This window comes from Xenopus tropicalis, chromosome 5 (assembly GCF_000004195.4).
Source record: "Xenopus tropicalis strain Nigerian chromosome 5, UCB_Xtro_10.0, whole genome shotgun sequence".
In the NCBI taxonomy this organism is placed as follows: Eukaryota; Metazoa; Chordata; class Amphibia; order Anura; family Pipidae; genus Xenopus; species Xenopus tropicalis.
The window spans coordinates 85403133-85413912 of record NC_030681.2 but is presented as its reverse complement, the minus strand read 5'-3'; the positions used below and the strand labels follow the sequence as shown (position 1 = coordinate 85413912).

The 10780-nt window shown below is 39.9% G+C and overlaps 1 protein-coding gene across 1 annotated transcript in view; it reads left to right on the top strand.

The window, feature by feature from the left end:
• mdn1 (midasin AAA ATPase 1) overlaps nt 1–10780 on the top strand; it is a 126650-nt gene that overhangs the window by 53202 nt on the left and 62668 nt on the right. Inside the window, exons 44-52 of the mRNA XM_002940316.5 lie at nt 295–454; nt 1058–1174; nt 1599–1807; nt 2780–2928; nt 4355–4551; nt 5969–6189; nt 6408–6521; nt 8024–8156; nt 8591–8697. Of these exons, the coding sequence (XP_002940362.3) occupies nt 295–454; nt 1058–1174; nt 1599–1807; nt 2780–2928; nt 4355–4551; nt 5969–6189; nt 6408–6521; nt 8024–8156; nt 8591–8697 (1407 nt within the window). The remainder of the gene's footprint in view (nt 1–294; nt 455–1057; nt 1175–1598; nt 1808–2779; nt 2929–4354; nt 4552–5968; nt 6190–6407; nt 6522–8023; nt 8157–8590; nt 8698–10780) is intronic.

Below are 10780 nucleotides of genomic sequence, written 5' to 3'. Positions count from 1 at the left end.
CTTCAACAGTGTTACTCTTGCAATATGTTTTTTTATATCTGTCTTTGGTAATTTTTATACAATTAATTATGCTGGTTTACCTTATGGTGATCAAGTGCTCCATGATGGTCACAGATAATTTATCACCATGGCTTTTTCTGTAAAGTTGCTATAACACATTTCTGCATAGGCCATAAGCCTTGAACTGTTTTACAAAACTTACTGAATAAGTTCTTATAAATGATAAATGATAATGTAAATATTCCAAATATTTTTTCCATGTAATGTTTTTATCATTTTTTTTTCTTTTGTTAGAGTTTGGAGCCCTAGTGGAGCAGTTCCACAGCTTTAAAGAGCAGCTGCTTCATTCAGTGGAAGGACAGAGTAGTGGGACATTTGAATGGGTGGATGGAATGCTGGTGCAGGCCCTGCAGTGTGGGGATTGGTTACTGATGGACAATGTCAACTTCTGTAGGTATGGACCTGAGAATGTATATCCAAAACCCTGCTTTGAAAGTGTGTATATTGGTCTAAGTCTAAGGATAGAATAATCACTATAAAACTATATTAATGAAAGAATGATGGTATTCTTTAAAGTTTAATGGCCAGGTCTAATTTTATAACTCTTCCAGGCATTACCCAGATTTTAAAAAGAATAAATATGTCTTCTGTTAAAAAAAATTATCTCTTGGCCCTCATGAACATATAACAGCACCATCAAATGTTTGTTTGAAGGTGGACCACTATTTTTAGTAGAGATGGCTATAAGCTGTATATGTTCCCATGGTGGGATGCATGCAATGTTTATTTTGTTCTTTATTGATTTGTGCAGAGTTGGTGAGGAAAGCGAATGCTCTTAACATGAAAGTAAAACGTCATTGTTTCTCTTTGTTCTGGCTCATGTATTTATACTGGCACTTTGTTTATTTTCACTTAATATTAAAGCATATGAAAAGATATGACACTCTAGATACCCTTGTTACTGTTTTCTGGCAATAAAAATGTTTAAGAAGCGATATATATTGTGATTATAAGGTGCTGCAGAAAAGGTCTAATAGAATGTGTCTACTTGTTTCAGTTCTTCAGTTCTGGACCGATTAAATGCCTTGTTGGAGCCTGGAGGAGTTCTTACAATGACAGAACGAGGGGTTACTGATGGGTCCATGTTAACTATAACCCCTCACCCAAACTTCAGGTTTGTATGCTTCATGCATTCCATAGATTGCAAGCTTTTGTGAGCAGGACACTCTGAATCTAATTTTATTTTGTAACCCTTGTTTATTACTCTCTTAGCAGTAGTCATGTATAATGATACTGCTTCTTTAACCCATTGAGTATGGTGAATTTTTGATCTTGATGTGTTGTGTGTTGCCACTAAACACCTAGCATGGCACAGGTGAAAGTAGAACCTGGAACTTTAAAATATACAATTTGGCATGATTTACCTTTATGGTGCTGTCATAGAATTCTGTTGTGGGTGCTACTTGCAACCAAGAACTGCATAATGAAAAACATACCAAATAGATTGATAATGCCGTGAGTTGCCTTTTGATCACTTCCACATATATGAAAACATTGAGTATATTAAAGACCTACATTTCCTTTCCTTCTTTTCACAGGCTATTTCTTTCAATGGATCCCTCTCATGGGGAAATATCTAGAGCTATGAGAAATCGGGGAATTGAGCTGTATATTTCTGGGGAAAGTGAAGGAATGTTATTGGATTTATTCGACACTAAGAGGTTGATTCATAATCTTGGTGTGGTGGGTGATGATGTATGTAACGCCTTGATAGCAGTTCACTCTGAAACAAAAGAAGCTGTGACTGGTAAGACAAAAGCCTAACCTATCTTCTCATTCTTTGGAATTTTTGACTCAAATTAATTGCTTTTATTAATCATCTGAATTTGGAATGCTTTTTTTTTTCAGCAGCTCTGAAAGCGCAAGCATTTATTATTTTTACTTATTTATGAACTTATCTTTGGTTCACTGGGGACATAGGGCATCCATCCATTAGAAAAACATATTCCAGGCACAGGCATGCATCATTTTCCAAATGCAAAAGATTTATTTCTATCTCTTGTTGGCTTTGCTATGTGAAAAACTGAAAACTAGAGATAGAACTGCAGAGGGTTTAGAACATATATGTCAAACACAAGGCCCGGGGGCCAAATCCGGCCCACCTGGCTGTTTTATGTCGCCCTTGGTGAGTGTGTCTGACCATCCAGCCTGATCAATTTCCATTTTCCTCACATAGTAACTAAGACTAAGGGGTATATTTATCATGCTGTGTAAAAAGTGGAGTGAAGCATTACCAGTAATGTTGCCCAAGGCATCCAATCAGTTATCAGATTTCAACAGTAGCAAAGCTACGAGCTGCTATGAGCAACATCACCGGTAATGTCTTACTCCACTTTTTACACATTGTGATAAATATACCCCTTAATATCTTACTAAGTATATTAATAAAAAATTTGGCCCGCGACTTAGCTTGTGTTTTAGATTTCGGCCCCCTTATGTGATTGAGTTTGACACCCCTGGTTTAGAGTGATAATAGGAGTAGCTACTAACTTTATTGCACATTTCTTTTTTCTAAGGAGACTAAATCAAAATAAGATTTGTTGCTAAATAAAGTATTTTTTGTGTGTTTTTACAGTTTCTGGAATGTTTATAATTGACCAATTTAGGAACAATAAGCAGGATTGTATGTTCTGTGTTTTGTTTATGTTATTGTCAAACACAACAGCTTGAAATAAACCATGAAATGTTATTGATGGGTCATTCTTTTATCATTTGTCAGGTTCTCCCTGTGGTTCCCTTTCTGCTTTACTTCATGCTGCTGCACTAATATCTCAGCAGCTGCAACGTGGTATTGGACTTGAAACATCTTTTCGCAGCGCTTGCAACGAGGTTTTCCTTAATTGCCAGCACTCCCTTGCAAGTCAAAAGGCAAGTTCTAAAACCATCTTAAACACTTTTGGCTCTTACCATGGTTTATGCTAAATTTAGAAATTCTGCTTGGTAAGATTATCTCACTGAATTATGTGTATGTTTGTATTTCATTTAATGGTGATTCCTAAATCATCAGCAGAAATAATTCCATCCACCCACTAACTGTGTTTGCATAATGAAAGAAAATTGTATTCTGTGAAAATATACCATGTACATTTAAAATGCTAAATATTTTCAAAATTATTTCTAAATATAACTGCTATTGAAATTCCTATCTGTTCACCTTTATATTCTTTGCACTGCTGGCTCTGTAGCAGAAGTCTACTGATTAACAGACCCGGAGAACCGATTTCTGCAGCATTATTTCAAGTGTTATAATCAGGAAGTAGTGCAGAGAACTGTAATTGCAGTTATTTTATGAATAAAGTTAAAACCATTAAACCTTGGTTTTAATATGTTTGAAGGTTGGAATTACATTTTTTTTTCAGTATACCAAAAATGTCTTGGGTTTACATTACTTTAAGCCTCAAAATTGATAATTGTATGAAGAAGACAATTTGCTTAAACTGGAGTAGACTATGAGTGCAGTTACAAATCATCTTTTATATGATCTTGAATACAGTGGTGAGGTTGAAGAAACTATATATTTTAAGCAGTTAAGAACAGAAAGGCTTAATCAGTGTTATATTTCTCATGTGGATGCTATCAAAACAATAAAGAAACGTTTGCCTACAGTGTTACCTCAGTATTGTGGTCATACGAATTGGTGATTACTAATACAGGTATGGGATCCCTTATCTGGAAACCCGTTATCCAGAAAGTTCCGAATTACGGAAAGGCCATCTACCATAGACTGCATTATAAGCAAATAATTCAAATTTTTTCCCTGTAATAATAAAAAAGTACCTTGTACTTGGTCCCAGCTAAGGTAAAAGGAGTCCTTATTGGCGGCAAAACAATCCTATTAAGTTACTCAATATTTAAATGATTTTTAGTAGAATTAAGTTATGGAGATCCAAATTACGGAAATATCCCTTATCTGGTAAACCCCAAGTCCCGAGCATTCTGGTTAACAGGTCCTATACCTGTACAGCCTTGAAATTCTTAGTACGTTGAAGTTCTCTGTATATGATCCTTGTGGTTATCTGTACCCTTCAGCATGCTTCCTAATCGTATAATGATTTTGACATTTTTACTAATAGCTTAATATAACCAGAAATAGATGTGATTGCATGATCATTTTTAAGCTTATAGTGTAGCCAGTTGGATCCCTGCCCCATTAGGGAGCCTTATTTATGTGCAGAACTGTCTATTTTAAGATTGACTAGTTTCCAGTGATTTTGTTACATTTGATAATATTTAAACATGTTTATCTGGCAGCCAGCAAGTGAATTTTTGTAATGTTTTCATTAATATTCCATAGAGGGTCCATGAGATTGTGATGAGTAAGGTCTCTGCCCTGGTCACAGCACAGGAAGGATCCTTTTTATCCTTGGGGTTATGGCCTGATTCTGTACCTTCTGCTCTCCTTTCTTGCGAAGACTCTGCAATTTCTACTATTTTAAGAGATGGACAGGTCCTAGTTTATGCCCTGAATAGACAAAGTTTACAACATAGCAGGTAAAAATAAATAAAAAATGGTTTGTTTTTTTGCTTCTGTTTTTGTGCATTCTAGTAAGTTCTAGTGGATCTCTGTTGTCCAGTTGTACAGATAATATGAAGATAAATTTTTGCATTAATGCTTTTGCTTTGAGTTAGGGGCATTTTTGTTAAGCTGTGTGTATCTGATGTCATACCAAACATATTGCCTCATTATCTCACAAAATGGATTACACCATGTTGGTGGTCTAAAATAATCGTATCATTTGCAGTGCAAATGTGGCAAATATATAATTACAGTATACAATAATAATAATAGTAAGCAATAATTTATTAACTCTTTTTAATAGGGATTCACTGAATCCAGGGTTCTGTTTGGAGTTTGCAGAATCCTAGTTGAATCCTAGTCTCCATATGTAATTAAGTCAAAGATTTTGCCCAGATGTCACTAGTAGATGTTTGCTATTAAAAAGTTGACCAGTAAATGCTACCTGCTGACTGGCTGCTATTAGTGATAAGCCCAGTACCCAATTTTGTACCACTTATTACATAATTCCACAAGTGTTTAGCTGCACCAAATCCAAAACCTTAGTGATCCAACTTTTAAAACTCTGAATGCAGCAATTCTTTGTCAACATTTAGCGTTTTTCTTAAAATCAAAATTCACACCTTCATAAATATATCTCATACTCTTACTAGCTGGCATAATAGAGATACAATGCTTATTTATTACTGCCTTCCCAGTGTACAAGAATTAGAATAAATTATAGTCTCCTTTACAGGGTAGTATGGTAAAATAGGTGGTACAAGGTACAACTTATCCTTATTCTGCAAAGTGTTTATTTTATTGCATTCTTAAGGTCCCCATACACGGGCAGATTGTAGCTGCCAATATCGGTCCCTTGGACCGATTCGGCAGCTTATCTGCCCGTGTAGGGGCAGAAACGAGGGGCCTGGCCGACCGATATCTGGCCTGAAATTGGCCAGATATTGATTGGCCAGGTTAGAAAATTCAGTCGGATCGGGGACCGCATCAACAACTGAAAACACTATCTGGTTCTTGGGGTCTTTCACCCCGGCAATCAAAGACATATGGGACTGCAAGGGTTTCATATTATTGTTGTGTTCAGTGGTTTTTGCTTCAGGTACCTTACTAGTATTCATTTTACTAGTTTTCTTCCTGGATGCTTAGGGTATTTAAGTCCTGGCAACTAGATAGTAGTTGATATCCCATGCCTAAAATCTGCAGAACAAAAAAGGGAATATTTTTCGGTTTATTTTGGTTATGCTGAATATAGGTTTATATTACCTCTTTAAAAGGTGAATTGAAGCAATAACATCAACAACTACATGTTTATTTCCTTTAGTTTTTAATGTATAAAACCTGGATACTGGATTCAATTTAACTTTTTAATTTCCACATTTTAACCACTTGCAGAACTTTACCTCTTACTTTGCATGATCTTCGAAAGGCAAGTCAATCTTCCCCAGGGGACGGTCTACATTTCAGTGCTGTTGCATTAGATTCACATTGGATGGATGACCCTGCAGTGATTGCCCATTCTGTCCAATTTCTCATTGAAAGGGCATCGACAATAGACTGGGTCTTAAGGATGCGGTGGCTTAATCACTTAGCCAAGAAGTTAACTCCAGATACTGGTATACTGTACTTAATATTTTACTCTTTGTGTACTCATTTCAGTTCATCATGTAGAAAATGTAGGAGGCTACATTTTTTATAGTAGTTAATTTTACACCTTACTACAAGTATGACCAACCCTACCTATATTCCACTCGAACATCTATAGCCATCTGCATGCACAAACAAACACACAGAATGGCACAGATGTTATCAGCAGCTATCTTTTCATCAACAGATCACATTCGTACAATGATAGATGCAGGAGCTTATGCTTTAAGTCAGCTGTATTCCAGCCCCATTCCTAAAGAAATAAGCAATGTTGTGAAACTGTTGCAGACCACAATATCTGGTAAGTAAAAGAAGCAAACCTACACTTACATCTGTAAACATCCTTTTCCTTTATGCTTCCGTTATGGTAACTGTTTGGACTGAAAACTGATATAATAATTTGAAATAATTCAAACCATGCATTTATAATTTTCATTACACAGAAATTACTATTTCTGTTTTAAATGTATTTTACAAAGAAGCTAGTACCTTCCAGTGCCAAAAGAAATAACACAAGAAAAACATGTTTTTTCATGTTTTTTCATGTTTTTTCATGTTTTTTAAGAAATAGTGATAATAGCTTAAGGAATGACAGGTTGTAAAGAATAAGCTAAGTTAGTGTTTCACGCCAGCCCCAAAAAGTCAAGTGCCTATGGAAAAACCATTAACTTACATTTTAAATAAAGTTGATTAAAGGACCTGTAACATAAGTGCTTTTTATCCTTTGTTGCCTTCTTTATGTTTAAAGGAGAAGAAAAGCTATAATCAGTGGGGATGCCAAATGTTAGGCATCCCCCAGCGATTATAATGGCTCACTTGATACTCCTGGCCGGTGCTCCTTTTAACTAGAAATAGCACTGTAGAGAAGAGTATCCAGCTAACAGGAGCACTGGTCCTGGGTATCACGTAAGGCATTATAATTACTGGGGCGCCAGTAATTTTAAGTTTCCTTATCTCTGTTTATCATCCACCTACAAATTAAACTTATTTATTGGCTATAAATGTCTCATTTGATATTAGAGAGGTTTTCATTCTGTCATCCTGTAGAGAGCCATGAATGACCAAACACGCATTTTTGCCCTATTTACCAAGAATGACTGCCCCCATGTCTAAACAGCAGCATTTATATAAATGGTAGCAGTGTTTCTGAGGAGAATATGCAGCTTTTACTAGTTCTGGTTATTATAGTTAAATACATATAAAACATTTAATTTTTGTGGAACTGGTTTTAAATACATTAGGGTAGATTTATCAAAAGATAAATACATAAGGATTCTGGGATTTATTCTGAAAATAAAGAAACTGATTGAATCAAGTTCAGTGAGGAGACCCTAAGGTCTTAAGGTGGCCATACATGGGCAGATTTAAGCTGCATGTTAGGGCCCTTCAGACAGATATCTTGCCAAAAATCAGCTAGATGTTGACCTGGTAGGCTTGATTTTTCTGTCAGAATACAAAGGAGGGGATATGAGAAGCTGGAGCGAAGACTGCATCAATAAGGGCCAAACGATCACTTATCATGATATCGCCTGCCCAAGGTGGGCATATCAGGGGGAAGATTCACCGATTTGGCAGCCTCACCAAACGAACAAATCTTAGTGTATATGGCCACCTTAATTCCCATTCAGCCAATACCCTAATCAATATTTGACAGATTGTACAGATACTGCCTTGTAGTATTTATAGTGCATGCACCTGTAAATCTTGTATCTGTACAGTATTCAGTGTAATAATTTGAAAATATCAACTGCATGTTTAATATTATACTTATTATCTGATCAGTACATTCTGGCCTGTTTTTAGATGAGGATTATATCCCATTAGATCCACGGTGGAACATGCAGTACTTGGAAATTGTGACAAATTTTCTCAAGTTTGATACAGGAACTGAGCCTGCTAAGCAGCTGTTAAATTTGTTGAACAGTGTGACCAACAGGTAGGTAATTATTTTTGCACGGCCTGTCTGTGGTGTAGTAATCTGGTACTTACTTGTAGCATCCTACTAGCTGGGTCAGAAACTATTTAGTAGGTGGTAGCTGTATGATTCCTCACTCATACACAAAAACTCATAATAAGCACTTTAATTGTACTGTAGCAGTGCATCAACCTACAATAGTAGTGTTTCCTCTAGCCTTATGATAAGCCATAATTACAAACAAATGTCTCATTTGTAGCACTATCCAATTTTTATTGGGGATAATTGTAGGGTACTTGCCACAAACATGTTTTTTGATAGGGCAATAACAAAGAATATCACTTGCTTATTTTTTTTTTTACTAATCTACCTTCATGTGTTGATATCCCTGGATTCTTGTTTAATGTATGATTGGGGGAAGTATTTACAACAAAATTGCTGCTTTCTTTTCACAGGGCAGTGCTGCTGGCGAATAGAGAAAGGCAATACTTCTTGGAGAAGCCTGAGGTCACAAACCTAAGGGAAACCAGTGCCTTGCAAATAGCTATAAAGTTTCACAAAGGTAAGTTCATATTTGTACTGTTAGTTCTAATGCTAATGGATAGAACACAACTTCTCCCCTGTGTACATCCCTCACTTAACAGTTAAAGGAAAAGGGAAAGGCTAAGTCACTTGGGGGTGCTAAAATGTTAACCACCCCCAAGTGACTTTAATCGTTTACCTCGTACCCTGGGCTGGTGCCCCTGTTAGGAGAAAACAGCACCAGCCCGGGGTACCTGAAGCGATGCGCTTCCTCCTTCCGCCTTTGTTTCGCTAAGACTAACACAATAGGCGCATGCACAGTAGAGTGAAAAGCCGACTTCTCTGTTAAAGTTTGGCTTTTCACTCTACTGCGCATGCGCGCGCTCGCAAAGCAGGAAGAAGGAAGCGCTGCAGCTGGTGCTGTTCTCTCCGTACAGGGGCACCAGCCCGGGGTAAAAGGTATGCGATTCAAGTCACTTGGGGGTGCCTAACATTTTGTCACCCTCAAGTGACTTTGCCTTTCCTTCTCCTTTAAGGCTCTTAACTTGAAACCCCATCCTACAACTCCTCTTTCACCTTAAAACATCTTTTCTCTGCCGTCTCAGGGGGACACAGGGAACACATGGGGTTAAGCTCCACCCTCCAGGAGGCAGGACACTTGATACTAAATTAAAGGGGCGTGCCAGGAGCCGGCTTAACCCCTCCTCTATACCCATTCCATTCAGTTTTTCAAGTGTCCTGCTACCAGGAGGATGGACAGCTAGGTCCCCAGCGAGACCTAAGGCAACCAGATTTTAGAGACATGTCTTCGGTCAGGCTCATAAGCCTGACACCCGGGGTGAGACCAGGGGCGGGACTACCCGCTACCTAAATGGTTAACCCCCCTACGAGGGAAAAGCCCACCGGGGTCAACACGTGTCCCGGAGGGGACTCTCAGACCACCCAGACTGCCACCACAACTGCACCTTCTCCCCCGGAGCAGAGCAGAGGTCTGGCCGGTGCGGCAAAGAGGGGTGAGTAAGGCGTGCTCGTCAGCCGCCCCCCCCCCCACCTCCACCCAGGACAGGATTCGCCCCCTCACCTCTCCCATTCTATGAGGTAGCTGCGGGCCCGGTGTAAGGCAGCGCGGGACGTTCGCACGGGCGCGCGCTCGCGCACGTAGGCGACGTCGCGCACGTAGGTGACGACGCACACGCATGCGCGAAGGTGCACACCACGCAGCCGGAGAGTACGGAACCACGTAGAGAGGGCGGACCTGACATCTCCCTCGTGGCGCCAAGCGGTGTACTCCCTCACATACTACTGGCCATACACGCCAACTACAACTCCTCCAGGAGTTACACAGCCCACGTGCTCCTGTGCTACCCAACACATATAGAGCCCCATAAGCTCAAGGGCTCACAAGCTACAGGAGTCCCCTATCACTCCTTCCCCCTCCCAAACGCAACATGGCAGAAGGTAGGTCAGGGGGGCTATTTCCCAGGGCGGGGGGCAGAGCACCCAAAGCCTCACAGGTAACTTACTTTGCCTGTACTAATTGCCATAACAAGATGCCAGGGGGACAGGTGGAGCAGCTATGCAGATCTTGTTCCAAGGAACAGGACACAGCAGCCACTACAGGGGATACCCCTAACACTGCCGCACCACAGACCGGGGAACCTTCACAGGAGGGCATTCCCCCAGCACCCCCGGCGGGTCCCTCAATGGAACCACCAGCTCCCCTCTGGGCAGTACAACTCTCCCAATCCTTGGCATCCCTTCAGGGACTCCCCTCACTCGCCGACTCCCTGGGAAAGGCACTGACCATGCTCACGAACAAGCCCCGCAAGCGGTCAGGGGGAACCAGAGGCGACACTAACACCCTTGACCCCTCAGACGTCTCCTCCGGCGAACTAGATCCGTCGGGATCCGAGGGGGAATTACCGCCCTCTAATGTCTCTTCAGGGGAAGAGGACGATGAGGAAGAGGATCACGACACAACTCGGGACACCCACCATGACATTCAGGGTATCATTAAGGGGGTAACCTAGGTACTGAACATCTCACAAACAGAATCACAGCCCCAGGCTACAAGCCTGTTTAAAAGACAACACAAGTCGTTGGTCGTCTTCCCGGCACACGAC